General features: G+C 41.7%; 1 protein-coding gene across 1 annotated transcript in view; it reads left to right on the top strand.

Annotated features, from left to right (window-relative positions):
- The window catches only part of TMEM26 (transmembrane protein 26), a 162,110-nt gene that overhangs the window by 140,294 nt on the left and 5,087 nt on the right, over positions 1 to 16,729 (top strand). The window contains exon 5 of the mRNA XM_075612967.1: positions 4,316 to 4,392. Within this exon, the coding sequence (XP_075469082.1) occupies positions 4,316 to 4,392 (77 nt within the window). The remainder of the gene's footprint in view (positions 1 to 4,315; positions 4,393 to 16,729) is intronic.

Below are 16,729 nucleotides of genomic sequence, written 5' to 3'. Positions count from 1 at the left end.
GATTCTGCAGAAACCGCATGGACAGAATTCGAAAGTGGATTCCGAGGATTCCACATGGATTTAGGAGCATGCAATCTTCTGTGGATTTTAGTGTGTGGATCTGATTGCACCCAAAAAGCCAAGGGAAATACCGGATCAAATTTTGAATATTTTGATCATCTCTAGTGATGGCTACAGCAGTTAATACTAGCTGAGGCCTTAAGGGGTGCTGTATAGTGGTAAACAATAGAAGTCCTGCAGTACACTGACCTAGAGGTCCTAGATAGTCATCAAACTTCATTAAAATGGAGGAAATATTGCATGCAGTAAAAAAAAAATATTGGGTGCTTTACCCGCATTTTTATGACAGAAGTCATCAACATTGCGGTAACATTTTACTGGGTGTGATAGTTTAATGTGAGTAGCAATGCAGTAATTAACTCCTCCGTGATACAATGAGGGAGGGTAATTAATATTTCTTCCATAGGGTTATGTAATACATATGAGTACATAACCCTATTGTAGAAAAAATATTAACCTCTTTGATGCCTGTGGCTACCAAGGCATACTACAGTCACCAAATGGGTTAATATTAAAGGTAAACTACAGTAACTACTCCCATTGGCTACTTAGGTGACTAGTAAAGCACTGCAATGCATTGCTTTACTAATCATTAAGGCAACAAACAGGGGCTTTGCCCCTATCACCACCTCCCTGTAGGGCCTAACCACCTTAGCCAGAGCAACTACCCACAGTACTCCCCTTTACTCCACTAACACACATTACTCCCCCTGTAGAGTAATGCCATATAACCCTATTAGCCAAATATGGTTAATAAGGCTTGTGACCATTATAAGTAAAAAAACAAATAAATGAACATACATCAATGAATACATAAATTAACACTAACAGTACAATATACTAGGAAAATGCTATATTTTATACCACTTTGTGGGATGAGCAAGTAAACATTGCTTTTATTACAGTATGTGTGCATAGTTAGTGTTCTGTTTTAACTGAAAAATCAAAAACCGAGTTCTAAATCCAGTCAGCAGCTTTAGTAATAAAATACATAACATAATCAATATTTTCAACATTCTGAATGAGGAAAATCGTAGTACGCTCTCTATCTGTCAGAAAAACAGAATACTGTAAGTTAAATACAATTTCTCATTTGCCATTTTTATGTTTATTTCAACATTTGCAGTAATACTATACTGTACATATTACTACAAATGTTGAAATAAACACAAAAATTGCAAATGAGAAATTGTATTTAACTTATTTATTAGTAATATTTACTAAGAAGTTCTACTTTGTCAGTCAATCAATATATTATTATAGTTTCCAGTAACCAGGACTCACAATGAGGACGTAGCTGCAATCGAGGACCGCCACCATCATCACACACATTGACAAGTTATTGCATTTTTGTAAAGAATAAGGCTCAGTGTTCACTCTTCAGGCAACACTATTACCAGTATAGACAGATAAGGAACATTACAATTCTCAAGAGGTTATATAAACAAATGATAAATGTATTGGTTGTAATAATACTAAAATGGGGAATTAAATTGACAGAAGTAGAAAATGTATAAGTATATACATATCTAAAAAACTACTAATGGAGTCTGAGCATCTACTGTATGTACATCTACATTGATGTACCTATAAGAATGTACAGTGCTGTCTGTTACCGTGGTTACCAATTTATTTCCAGTGTAAATATTTAATGTCTGAAACGGTTCCAAAAATTGTCTGAAAATGTAGTACACGTTGAAAAAGCCATTTAATGCCATGAAATGCATTACTTGCATCTTAAGTAGATAAGGTGGATATGCAGTGTAGTTTGAGATAAATATTAACCTTTTAGTAGCTCTTAGTGATCAGCTAGTTTGAAAATCCATGATTAGTTCACTACTTCGGCTTCTAGGGGACTAATACCCTGTTAAAATTATAATTTTTTAATGTTTTATCCCCATTACAGATGCAGCCACCAACATTCGACCATTTCTCGGTCAAATTTTCTAGATTTTGCCTTACATCCTCCCTAGATTAACTGCAGCAGACTAATGGCGCATCCGATTAACATAGCAGGAGTCCCTGCTGTGTGAATCCTCCCGGGTTCCACATGTCTGTAAGAGATGCGCAGTAAGAGATAGACTGAAATCAGTCACTCTACCTGCACGCCTGTAACAAGCGATCGCAGGGGGGGGTGGGTTGTTTAATTTTAATTTTACAGTTCTGTAGTAGGGCGTCTCCTGAGCTGGAATAGAAATAAAAGGCGCTAACTGAATACATCTCCAATGGTAGGGGTGAGACCCAATCACACTATGTGTATAGAGTCATTTCTGCTGCTTAGGTAAATGAAAGTGAATATTCAATTCCCATGCACAGAAAGAATTGGAAAGAACATAAACCCTAGCGCATAAAAAAATTAAATAGAAAACAGTGGTTTTAATTTAATTTCATTATTTTATGCACTAGGTTTATGTTCTTTCCAGGTCTCCGGAGCTGAACCGCATGGATTTCAGGTCCGGGGACACCCTACTTCCCGAGGTTCAGGCCCAGTTATGGGGTGCCGGTATCCCGGCAGCCATGTTTAAATTCTCCCATGTCACGTCCCACATGATCGGGGGATTTAAACAAACCAGAGGTTTATGACTTGATGATAATGGATTTCCCCCCCCCTAAAACACCGCATTTTTGGCCTAATGAACGTTGATGACTCTAGGCCATTGTATCTAAAAAATTAAAGGTTTAAAGGATTACAGATTATTTTATATAGTAATAAATTTTAGGGAGTCATTTTATGTACTTTGAAGTGGCCATTTGTCAAAAAAAAAAAATCATGTCAATAGGGGTTTTCAGCTGAAAACAGCCCAAGCAGCTGCTTCATAGTACAGTATATAGAATTACACCCTTGGTTGACACAGAAACAAAAGCTTTGAAATTCCAGTCGCATTTTATTTTAAAAATTTAATTTTGCTTTTCTGTTTTTTATTATGAACACCATAGACGTTCTAAATCTATTTGACACATTCATAAATATGGTATATATGTTAATTTTATTGAGGGTAATATTTACTAAGACGTTCTACTCTGCGAGACACATTCCATGCCACATTACACCTTACCACTCCATTCAAGTGAATGAGTCCTAAAGGGCCCTATTTACTAAGTAGTATTACTCCATAAAATCCCTTTTGGGCATAAAGACACCTACACTTGAATGGGCTGTAACATGTTTTATGGGGTAGCACTTGGGTGTTAAAAAGCTGTGTCAAATTCATTGTACATTTTCTTACTTCCCAGTGACTACAAAGAAAGCAGAAGTAAGTCAGAAAGGCACAGCACCCTATAAAATATTGTAACCTGTATAAATGTGTAAATTAAGGATTCATTTTTTTAAGTTATCTTATCTGAAAAGTGAATTGACCAGTATACTGATGCAGCAACGAGTATCCGAACACTCGCCTGGGAAAATCTGGGGCAATCTCCCAGTAATGCTGCAACATTTCTGTGACATTTCTTCAAACAGACTAATGGCCCATCGGATTAACACAGCGGGGGTCCCATTCAAACTGAAGAGACTGCCAGGGACCCCCGCTGTTTTAACCCGATGGGCCATTAATCTGTTTGCAGAAATGTCACAGAAATGTTGCAGCATTACTGGGAGATTGCCCCAGATTTTCAAAGGCAAGTGTTCAAATACTCGTTGCTGCATCTGTAGGTCCAAGATGCTATAAATTATATTGTGTCAAATGAATCAAACTTTAACACATATTTGAGATACAGTAGATGCCAAAAAAAGCTAAATATTGAATCTAAAATACATGTTAAATAGACGAACTACGTTAAACTTCCACATATTGTTTTTGTAAGACTGTAGTTAGATCAAGTGAGATTAGATTATTTATCTAACTCTTGTACTGGAAAAAAGCCCATTTAACAGTAATGTGCCTAATCTGTTCTTGTGTTATCGAGCAAATTGTCTTGATCTAAAGTGCTGTACTTTGAAGTTGATAAAAACTAGATGACATCCAGGGGAGAAGTTAAATGTCTTACCTGCACATAGATTTAGGAGGGCGAGTCACTATTTACATATTACAATAACTACAGTAGCTATCCCAGTTGAGACAATAAAAAATATAATTCATGAAAGCATTTTCTAACAGCAGTTTTCATCAGATAATTACACACGTTACGTCCATAACTCCCTATTCTTTTAAGAAATTGGAATCCAAGTTTGCAATGGAATCAAAGAAATACAATTTATGTTTTATTATTTTTTTATTTGTTCTCATTAATAAATCACACTTAATTTGTTTTTCAGAAGTAACACCATTCTAGTTTATTCTATCCTTGCTGTATGGACATGGAGCATGCTACAGTTTCCTCTTGACCTTGCTGGTAAGTACTACATTCAGATAAACTATCCATTGTGGAATATATATTGAACAAAAAGAAATTACAAGAGTGGTTACTTTTATTCAGGAGATTTAGGTAACTCCACAAAGGAAAAGGTACAATTTCCAAGCCTAAAGACATCTTAATAGGGTGACACCAGTCCTGCACTTCAGATACTTAAAAGTGAAAAAGTTACTTTGTCTATTGTTCTATAATTTTTTTGGGCTATTACACAATTATAGTATGTATCAGTGTGACATACTGTATTTACAGTATTAGAACGGAATTATCTGATATACGAAACAAAAATTTGTGGGAATGTAACAAACGGTATATTGTGAGTGGACGTTTACACACACACACACACACACACACACACACACACACACACACACACACACACACACACACATGAAAATGTTGTTTGTTTGCTGAAAACGTTGTATATTTGCTGTGCCTATGGGCAATCTGATTGTTCCATTGGTCTGTCACTCACCCTCTGGCCAATCTGATTGGTCCGTGGCCCGATCCCGCCCCCACATGACTCTCATTGGCCTGCGTGGTTCGCTGACCTCACAAGCCCAACTGCCAACCTCAGAACAATCACTGCCTCACTGCCTGCTCTCACCTCCCCTGCGGACTAGACACCACCTCAGGTACCGTGCGCTGCCATGTGCTCCCCTCCCTAACACCACCCCCCACCCTAAACCGCCCCGCTCCCGCCCCTCCCCCCTTCACCAACACCACCCGGTGCAGTCACCCATCACGCACACCCTCCGCTGCTGACACCCAAATGCCACCCCCACCCCACAAACAACTGCCACAACCACCACCACCCCCCTCACCCCTACCATACACCCTCCGGTACCACCACTACTTACACTCTCTCAGCCGCAGCTCACCACCCCGCCGGCTCCCCCCCCATCACCCCCTCACCCGCAGCTCTCACCACCTGCGGGCCCCATTTTATCTCCCCTCAGCGGGGACGCCGGGAGCACTGGGGAGGGGAGGGGGAAGGAGCGCACGCCACTTCTCCTCAGCACCCCGGACCCCGTTCTCTCTCCCCTCCCCTCACTGGGGACCGCTGGGAGTGCCCGGGAGGGGTGGAGATAGGGGGTGGGGAATACGCGCAGGGGACAAGGGGGAGGGAGAGAAACACTGCAGGGGGGAGGTGAAAACAAGCACCGGGGACAGGGGGGGAACCGATCGCCTGGGAGGGGGGGGACTCACACACCCCCACCTCACCACCCCCCACCCCCAAGATGTATCCCACCCACCCAAGATTCACCCAAAGAGATATATATATATTTATATATATATGAAAAAATGTGTTACCTAATGACACCAGTAGTGCATGAACCAACAAACTGTACAAAAAACAAATGTGAACAAGTATTAATACATTTTACCAAACATGAAAGTCCTTAGTAAAGTGAAAATAGCAGGTACTGTAAGTCCAAAAATCCAAAAATCGATGAATCCAATTGGTGGTCAATTCATGGGATGCAGCTCATACAAGAGAAGGAAATAAAATATATATAGTGTAATACTGCAAAAAACAATGAACTAAATGCCCAATGGTAAGGGAATAGTTAGTTCCCTAGGGTAAAAAGTAAGCGAGATAGTGAGATGAACAAAAGATACATTTAATATTAATAAAAAATACAATAAAAACAGCTCCTCTCCTCACGCTGGCAAACAAAAATTGGAATCCTACTTACTAGACCCAAGTAGGAAATGCGCATGAAATATCTCTAGATCACAGGAAAAAATGCCTGTCGCTGCCAACAGCTACTCCCGGAGTCCTGACGATGCACTCCAGACCCGATGGGGCGTGATGATCCTCCGGTTCACTGGCTGAGTGATCAAATGGCTGGCTTCCCTCTACTTGCTCGGGGGCTCCCAATGTCCCGGATGTCCGGTTGCTTCTCTCGCGAGAAGCGATGGTAACCACAGATACAGTCTGGGTGTGACGTGGTGTCTCGTGAGGTCCCAAATGGCCGTTTGGAAGGAGTGCACATAGATGCTACTCTGTTTGCGCATGCGTGTGTGTAGGGCAAACTCCACCCTACGCGTTTCACGGATCCTTCCGCTTCTCCAGGGGTATGATGTATGGGAGTTAGATCCGGTCCTAGCATTAAATAGTCCCATCAATTACCACATTAAAGCTAAACATGTGATATCACTTGAGAATAAAAATATGCTCATCGAAAAACAACTATACATAATGCATATTAATATATTAACCCTATATGTTTATACAATTAACCTATTGTGACAAACGGCTTACTCCGGGGCTCCGTCGTTTGTCCAGGACTGTTTAGAACACGGTCTTTTAGGGTAGGTTAAATGATGAGGCGTCACGTACTGTTCCTTTAAACAGGCTATGCCTGGTTTATTCAGTCCCAGGCACTGAGACTGCCACAGTGCATACAACAGAAAACAGATCAAAAACAAAAGCTGCTCACCTGAGCGATAACTTAACTTAGATATCCCTGACTCAGGGTTGGAAGTGGCTTTTCCACTTCCAACATCAAAACACGGTACTTTTGCAGTCTTACACAAATGAACAGAAAGATTGAACCTGTTTGGGGAAGAGGCTTCTCCCCTCTGTAGTTCAGCAGCCTTCCAGCCTCCTGGCTCTTGTGGGGAGACCAGAGCAAACAGGAAATCAGTCTTTCATACCTGATTCCTAATTAGCATGACAGGTGACAGAAATCAGGCAGCAGACAAACTCTGGTCTGGATCTCTCATCCCTCAGTTCCAGCTCTTGCCAAACTGTGGGATGGAGTGTATGTATTATAAGGCTGCACTCCCAGGCCAAACAGGATAGAAACTGTCTAGTATCCTGGGAGCCCTATATACGGAATTTATTACCATCCCCTGGTTTCTGTCACATATCCTCCCCCCCAGCTCAGACCTCGAGGGATGAGCGACCATGGATATTAGGGAGTGCATCCTTGACAACCCGTCAGCATTGCCATGTTTGTGCCCTGACCTGTGTTCCACAGAAAATTTAAAGGGTTGTAGGCTTAGGAACCACCTGGTCACTCTAGCATTCTTTTCCCTGTTTTGACACATCCAGGTAAGGGGTGCATGATCTGTGACCAACCGGAATTTTCTCCCCAACAGGTAGTATTTGAGCGTCTCTACAGCCCACTTTATTGCGAGACACTCTTTCTCTACTATGGAGTAATTTTTCTCCTGGGGATTTAGTTTCCTACTTAAATAAAGGATGGGGTGCTCCTCACCTTGAGACTCCTGGGAGAGTACCGCCCCCAGCCCTACCTCAGATGCGTCGGTTTGGACTACGAACTCTTTGGAGAAGTCAGGTGTGACCAACACTGGTTGGGCACAGAGAGCTTCTTTCAGGCTTCTAAAGGCCTGTTCGGTTTCGGGGGACCACTTTACCATTAGCGGTCCTCTTGCTTTTGTGAGGTCAGTTAGTGGGGTTGCCTTAGTTGCAAAATTGGGAATAAACCTTCTATAGTACCCAATTAACCCCAAAAAGGTCCTTACTTGTTTTTTTGTAACTGGCCTTGGCCAATTTTGTATCGCCTCCACTTTGAGTGTTTGGGGTTTGCCTCTGCCAAGGTTTGTAAACCTCTGCCAATAGAATATCCCAGATACTTGGCCTCCTCCAGACCAATAGTGCATTTAGCGGGGTTAGCAGTTAGTCCAGCAGACCAGACTGCGTCAAGCACAGCTTGGACCTTTGGAAGGTGGGATTGCCAATCTTCACTATGGATTACCACATCATCCAGGTAGGCGGCAGCATACCGAGCATGTGGTTTTAAAATTTTATCCATCATTCTTTGGAATGTGGCGGGAGCTCCATGTAAGCCAAAAGGCAACACCTTATACTGAAAGAGGCCGTCTGGGGTTGAGAAGGCTGTCTTTTCTTTTGCCCTTTCTGTGAGGGGAACCTGCCAGTACCCTTTTGTTAGGTCTAGGGTTGTGAGATATCGGGCTTTGCCCAGTCTCTCTACAAGTTCATCTACCCTAGGCATAGGATAAGTATCAAATTTTGACACCGCGTTTAGTTTCCGGTAGTCATTACAAAACCTTGTTGTACCATCTGGCTTTGGGACTAAGACTATAGGGCTGTTCCACCCACTTTGGGATTCCTCAATTACACCTAGTTTTAGCATTTTTTTAACCTCTAAACTTATAGCCTTTCTTTTGGCCTCTGGGATTCGGTACGGTTTAAGGTTAACTCGGACCCCCGGTTCAGAGACTAGGTCATGTTCAATTACGCTAGTTCTACCTGGCCGTATAGAGAAGATTTCTTTGTTTCTTTTCACTAAATTCTGAACCTCTCGTTTCTGATGAACAGACAGGGTTTCAGCTATGCTAACCTCTGGGTCAGTTTCTTGATTCTCTGACGGACCTGGGGGTACTAGGGTTAACAAGACTTCTCTATCTTTCCAGGGCTTGAGTAGGTTTATATGGTAAATTTGCTCAGGTTTCCTCCTACCTGGCTGTCTTACCTTATAATTTACTTCTCCCACTCTTTCCAAGACCTCATATGGCCCATGCCATTTAGCAAGGAATTTACTCTCCACGGTGGGAACCAGAACTAGTACCCTATCACCTGGAGAAAAAATTCTGACCCTAGCACCCTTATTATATGTATTCCTCTGTGCTTCTTGAGCTTTCTCCATGTGTTCCCTCACTATGGGTAGGACTGCAGCAATGCGGTCCTGCATCTGGGCAACATGCTCTATTACACTTCTGTAAGGGGTAACCTCGTGTTCCCAAGTCTCTTTGGCTATATCCAGTAAGCCCCTTGGGTGTCGGCCATACAATAGTTCAAACGGGGAGAAGCCAGTGGATGATTGGGGAACTTCCCTAATGGCAAATAACAGGTACGGTAACAAACAATCCCAGTTTTTCCCATCTTTATCAACCGCCCGCCGTAACATGCTCTTTAAGGTTTTATTGAACCTTTCCACTAAACCATCTGTTTGTGGATGATAGACTGAGGTTCTGAGATGCTTGATTTTTAGGAGTTTACATAGCTCTTTCGTTACTTGGGACATAAATGGTGTTCCCTGGTCAGATAGAATCTCTTTAGGAATCCCGACCCGGGAAAACAGAACTACTAACTCTTTTGCTATGTTTTTAGCTGAGGTGCTACGTAGGGGAACTGCCTCCGGATATCGGGTGGCATAATCTAATATTACCAATATATGCTGGTGTCCCCTAGCAGACTTTATTAGGGGTCCTACTAGATCCATAGCAATCCGGTCAAATGGTACCTCTATTATGGGAAGGGGTACCAATGGGCTGCGGTACGCCTTGAACGGGGCGGTGATCTGACATTCTGGGCATGAGGAACAATAATTCGTAATTTCTGCCAGAACCCCAGGCCAATAGAAGCTTCGAAGAACCTTTTCTTTTGTCTTTTCCACCCCTAGGTGTCCCCCCAATGGATGACTATGTGCGAGGTGTAATACTACGTTACGGAATGTCCGTGGTACCAACAATTGTTTAGTTGTAACTGATTTCCTTTTATCAACCCGATATACTAGGTCGTTCTCTACCTCGAAGTAGGGGTAAGCAAGTGACTTATCTGGTTGGCCAGGAGTACTATTCTGGTCCCGTATATTTCCCCTTGCTACCGCTAATGTGGGGTCCTCCCACTGGGCCTTCTTAAAACTCCCAGGACTGACCTCTATGTCAGCGAGGGTCTTATCCGGTTCTGGGGTGGTAAGTGTCTGCTCAACATCTTGATTTGGGGTATTCCCTACCAAAGTAGTGATGGGGAAGGGAATTTTACAGCACTCCTCCTTTTTCCCCTTCTTATTTGGGCCCTCGTCAACCTCCATTTCTGAAAAAGGGAAAGGATTTGTTTCTTCTAATACTTCATTATGGTCCGCTATTGAACTCTGGGCGCTATTCTGAGCGGGGGACCACATTTTTAGAAAATGGGGAAAGTCGGTCCCTATTAACACATCATGTGCCAGTTTGGGTACAATACCCACCTTGAAATCTAAAGAACCAAACTCTGTTTAAAAAAAAACATCAACAGTGGAATATTCATGATTATCCCCATGTATACAACAAATTGCCACTCTTTGTGAACTGTTTCCCTGTTTCTTCTTAATGGGCAAGAGGTATTCGGACACTAGTGTGACCATGCTCCCAGAGTCAAGAAGTGCCCGAACCCTCTTACCATTAACCTTTACAAATGCCCACAGATGGTTATTCAAGGGGTCCTCTGGGCTAGGGCCCATACATTGGGACAACAGCGAATAAGGTTCCACGCTGTTGCATTGCATGGGCTCATCATTTAGTGGGCAGATTTTTGCTGTGTGGCCCCTCTCATGACAATTTACACATTTAGGTACATAGTCTGTGTCCCACTTAGAGCCTTTTCCCGGCTCCCCATGTTGGCTATTGCCCTTAGTGTGCGAACCACTGTTGCTGGTGATGCGTGAAGGTGGTCGCCGCTCTTCAGCGCCCCTTAACCCCGGTACCCTTTTACCGTCTCTGGAAGAATCCTGGAACCTCGGGTAGTGGGGTTGCTCCACGACTGTGGGTTGCGGGTGCTCTTCTGCTGCATTGTACCTTTCTACGAGGGCCACAAGCTCATCCGCATTGTGGGGGTCACTCCGACTGACCCAACGGCGTAAGGCAGAGGGAAGTTTCCTCAAGAACTGGTCCATGACCAACCGTTCCACGATGTGGCTGGCTGAGTTGATCTCGGGTTGTAGCCACTTCCGGGCGAGGTGGATGAGGTCATACATCTGGCTTCGGGTGGCTTTATCCATCGTGAAGGACCATGCGTGAAACCTTTGGGCGCGAACAGCCGTGGTTACTCCGAGGCGGGCGAGGATCTCGAACTTCAATTTTGCATAGACGTTAGCTTCGGCTGGCTCTAGATCAAAGTAAGCCTTCTGGGGTTCGCCGCTTAGGAAGGGTGCGATTAGACCAGCCCACTCAGCTTCTGGCCATCCCTCTCTCTGTGCCGTGCGTTCAAACGTGAGAAGATAGGCTTCCACATCATCCGAGGGTCCCATCTTCTGAAGGTAGTGGCTTGCCCTGGTCATTTTCGGTACTGGGGCTGCCGCTGCCAGTGGAAGGTTACTGATAGTCCCCCTCAGGATCTCGAGTTCCTGCTGTAAGCCCTGAGCGAACCGCTGTTGCTCCTCTCTCAGCAAGCGGTTTGTCTCTTGCTGGTTTGCATTCGCATTTTGCAGGGCTTCATTCGTCTGTTGCTGGTTTGCATTCGCCTGTTGCTGGTTGGCATTCGCCTGTTGCTGGTTGGCATTAATCTCTTGCTGGGCTATTAGCAGCTGTTGATGGGCTGCATTCGTCTGCTGCTGGTTTGCATTAGTTTCTTTCTGGGCTATTAACAGCTGTTGCTGGGTTTCATTCGCGTCTTTCTGGGCAGCGACATTGCGTACCAGCGCACCCACCACGTCTTCCATCTTGTTTGCAGAGGATGAAAAAAACTTTTTTTTTTTTTTTTTTTTTCAAAGTTCTTCAACCCGCAGACCCCCTAGTGCTCTGCCCGCATTCTCCACCATATGTGACAAACGGCTTACTCCGGGGCTCCGTCGTTTGTCCGGGACTGTTTAGAACACGGTCTTTTAGGGTAGGTTAAATGATGAGGCGTCACGTACTGTTCCTTTAAACAGGCTATGCCTGGTTTATTCAGTCCCAGGCACTGAGACTGCCACAGTGCATACAACAGAAAACAGATCAAAAACAAAAGCTGCTCACCTGAGCGATAACTTAACTTAGATATCCCTGACTCAGGGTTGGAAGTGGCTTTTCCACTTCCAACATCAAAACACGGTACTTTTGCAGTCTTACACAAATGAACAGAAAGATTGAACCTGTTTGGGGAAGAGGCTTCTCCCCTCTGTAGTTCAGCAGCCTTCCAGCCTCCTGGCTCTTGTGGGGAGACCAGAGCAAACAGGAAATCAGTCTTTCATACCTGATTCCTAATTAGCATGACAGGTGACAGAAATCAGGCAGCAGACAAACTCTGGTCTGGATCTCTCATCCCTCAGTTCCAGCTCTTGCCAAACTGTGGGATGGAGTGTATGTATTATAAGGCTGCACTCCCAGGCCAAACAGGATAGAAACTGTCTAGTATCCTGGGAGCCCTATATACGGAATTTATTACCATCCCCTGGTTTCTGTCACACTATATAAATACATTCTTAATACAACCCTTGTGGTATAACTTACTATACACTTAATAACATTAATTAGTTAAAAAAGTCACTTAATTCATTCTATAAACGCAGAAAACACACATTGTGAATATACATTTAACCACTCTCAGATTTACTCTTAAAGGCACACTCTATTCAGTTTTAAGATGTAATTAGTACAGTTAGTATTTGAACCTTGATAACCTTTTCATATATATTTTCAATGTTATGCAATACATATGCCATAATACATAATTAATAGATCTTATAGCCATATCTGCAATAAAAAATATATTCATTCGAACCCTGTATATTTACAGTATAGTCTTAGCGTATTTATATAACTAATGTAATGTTACTAGAACATATAATATTAATATTTCTGGCATTCATGAATAAGGGCCTCAATTTTTCTCCCTATAGAAAGTTCGATTTATTTTATACGGTTATAGATCTTCAGAAATTAACACGTAAACTGGCCTTAAAAAAGCTATATTCTAACAAAAATACTGATTCTAGAATACATGCATTGTACAAACTGGTGTTTGCTCCCACACTTTTACAGACTCCACATTCATTTTGGATATGAGATTCTATATGAACAAAATCATACAGAGGTTTCTACCACTGACACCCCCCCACCCCACATTCTTTGGTCACATAGATTAGACAAAAACCAAATCTCTCTTTGTACCTAGTCATTCTATAGGTCCTTATATTTTTACCTCTGAGTCATTAGTAGAAAGGGACCTCAAGATTCTAGCAGGTGGCTTTCCCTTCTCTACTCCCACCTGTGATAATTTGACCCGAGATGAATGTCTTACTCTAAAAACTCTCAAATACGATCATTCTATAGTGATTAAGAATGCGGACAAGGGGGGTGCAATTGTGGTCCAATCAACAACACAATATAAAATAGAAGCTTTAAGACAGTTTTGTGATAGTACTTTCTATACTAAACTTGGGGGAGATTCCACAAGTGTTTTTCAGAGGGAGTTCCAAAATTTACTGGAGCTAGGAAATACTTTATATGTACTTACTCCTAAAGAATTTCAATATCTTAATTATTTGCATCAAGTCGTGCCTGTGTATCACCATCTCCCAAAGATCCACAAGGGGCTTGACAATCCACCAGGCAGGCCCATTGTGTCGATTATTGGATCTTTGGGGGATGGTGTTTCCAGGTACGTCGATAGGTTTTTACAACCATTGGTTCATGCTTTACCCTCTTATACCCGTGGTACCACTGATCTCCTCCTGGTTATGGAGTGTGCTGTCTGGAATGTGAATTATCGTTGGGTAACCATGGACGTCACATCTCTTTATACTATTATTGCACACGGTCACGGTTGTTCTGCTATCCAACACTTTTTGCAATTATCTTCACTTTCTACAGCACAGAGCGCACATTCATTCAAGATTGTATCCTTTTTTAACTCACGCACAATTATTTTCTTTTTGACTCACAATAATTTTTTGTTCAGAAGAAAGGCACTGCTATGGGGACTTCTTTTGCCCCCTCTCATGCACATTTATTTATGGGATTCTGAAAACTTAATCACATTTATAGTAGCACTAATATTCACCATCACCATATTGTCTTCTATTAACGTAATATAGATGACCTGATTTTTATTTGGGGCATTAGATACACTTCACTCTTTTTTCAACACCCTTAATAATAATGTTATGAATTTAAAATTTACCATGGACACTCATGTTCATCATATCACTTTCTTGGATGTGACGCTCTGTGTTGATCTTAATAATACCATACAGACTGATGTTTACAAAAAAACACGTTCCAGAAACTCTTTCCTCCATGCCAGGATTAGTCACCCTAGATCCCTTGTATGTGGGATCCCCAAGGGACAATTCCTTAGGTACAAAAGGCTTTGCTCTGATCGGACATCATTCATTGAGAAGTCTAGAGATCTCAGTGCAAGGTTTGAAGCCAGGGGATATGATAAAAATGATATAGATGTCGCCTTTCAATAGGCAAATATTCAAGATAGAAGTACATTAGTGCATTGGAAAAAAGAGAACAAATGGGAATCTTCTAATCCTTTATTCATAATGCAATTTAATGGACAAGTTAATCAATTACAAAAAATTGTCCACAGATATTGGAACACATTTAGACTTGACACAGATCTTGATGAGGGCCCCAAATTTGTGTTCAAAAAGGCCAGAACTCTGGCCTCTTCTACTGTATATCTCCGAGCCTTTTTTACCTCTACCACCTACTATGATTAAATCTGTGGTATACCCAGTGGGTTCCACAGATGTGGCAGATGTAATTTCTGCCAATATGCTAAACCCATTAAAGAATTCTTGACCACACAACCAAAATGTAATTATAAAATTTCTACATTTATTAACTGCCACACAAGTTACATAGTATACGTGATTTTGTGGGGTTGTAATAAAAAATACATAGGTAGAACTATCACGCCTTTAGAAAGCAGAATTGCCGAACATGTCAGGTTGATTAAAAAACAAGATTTGGAACATCCTGTGTCAAGACATTTCACAGAATGTCACCAAGGGGGCATCACTCATTTTCAATTTTATGGCATTGAACATATAGCTTCTGCTATTAGAGGAAGTGATAGACTTAATATTCTCAATAAAAGGGAAATTTATTGGGTTTTCACAGCAGATTCACTTTACCCTAGGGGGTTAAATGTTGAATGGGAGCTAAAGCATTTTCTACTCAATTGAATAAAGGTTATATATTAGCCATGGACTACATGCTTTGACTCCCTTACAATATGATTCCTCTTTGGGATTGTGTCTACTTATCCATTATATGGTTCATCCATTACATTGTTTCATTTTTTTTTTGGTTTTTATTATTTATACAATATATTTTGTGTTTCTCATCATGATCTATATATGTCTTTATATCTTTGTATTGATTTATTATATATATTTGATACACTCAGTATGTTTGATACAAGGTTTCCTTATATGTTTTAAAATTTTATAGATTGTAATACGTTTCATTTTATTCAATGTTTACTATTTAGAATAGTTTGAAATTTTTTATTTTGTATTTGTGTTTTTCCACACCCCATTTAGTCTATTGAGTTCAACTTTTGACATTAAGTATATCTTGCATGAGATTTGCTGAGCAATTTATTCATCATATGTTGCAGCTGACAGAATTGTGAATTTTTGTCTATAATTGGGTGCTTTGTTTCCTGATAAACTACTCTTTTATAAAGTGCCTTGTGCGCGACACATGTCAGAGTGCTTGTTAGGACCTTGTTTTCATGTCCTTTTAATTTAATAAATCTTTGATAAATACTCCTCGTGTCCCATGTAACATTGGTGAGGCTGTGCTCCAGTTCCTGATTTGGATCCCTTTCCACCTCCATTACTAGTCTGCAGATGGAAAATCCAATAAGCTTCACGTTTTTGTAATGCAGTATCTCTATCTGGTGCACCCCACCCGATGGAATTACCTTAATGCCCATTACTCTCATGGCTGCTATAGGTTGCTTAAACTGAACAGTAGATATGCCTCCAGATCCTCCACTCAGGGATTCCTCATATCCTCACATTATTCTTTCTGGATCTTTTGTCTAGATTCTCTTCCTTTCCCCTTAATTCTATTATAAGGGCTGTTGTTTCTAATAGTTCACATTGCATGCCTTTCTGTGATTCTATAATGGTATCCCACTTTGTCTCCAGAGCCTCCTGGTCTTGTGAGGACTGTTTTTTTTTATTTGGGTGGCATGTGTTTTATCCCAGGCAGTTCCGGGGCTGTCTGAGGTTTATGGTGACATGATATTGAGACATGACAGGGGCTTATTGACTGCCTTTTGTGAGCAGTCCCGAGCAGAGCTATTTACTCACGTGATGCTTCCACCAGCGCCGCCCATGCACCCCCTCCTATGGTATTTTTTTTATCACGTTGTGTTCTGAGCTTGGTCACCTCATCATTTACTTCTCTTGTTCTATTAGGATTTTCAAACTCTTGCCATTTAGCCAGTTTTCTCTCTGAGGTTACATTTCCCTATTCCCACATTGGTAGACTCTCATCCCGACTCCCTGCTTATAATGCTTTTCCTCGGTTTGCTTTGAGTTGTTAAAATATACTGTACTTTGGAAAGTTGACAATCAGATCTATCCATTCTCTGAGATTGAGAACATACTGAAGT

The sequence above is a fragment of the Ascaphus truei genome, chromosome 8 (assembly GCF_040206685.1).
Source record: "Ascaphus truei isolate aAscTru1 chromosome 8, aAscTru1.hap1, whole genome shotgun sequence".
Lineage (NCBI taxonomy): Eukaryota > Metazoa > Chordata > Amphibia > Anura > Ascaphidae > Ascaphus > Ascaphus truei.
Note: the sequence above shows the minus strand (reverse complement) of the source record. Positions and strands in the feature narration are given on the sequence as shown.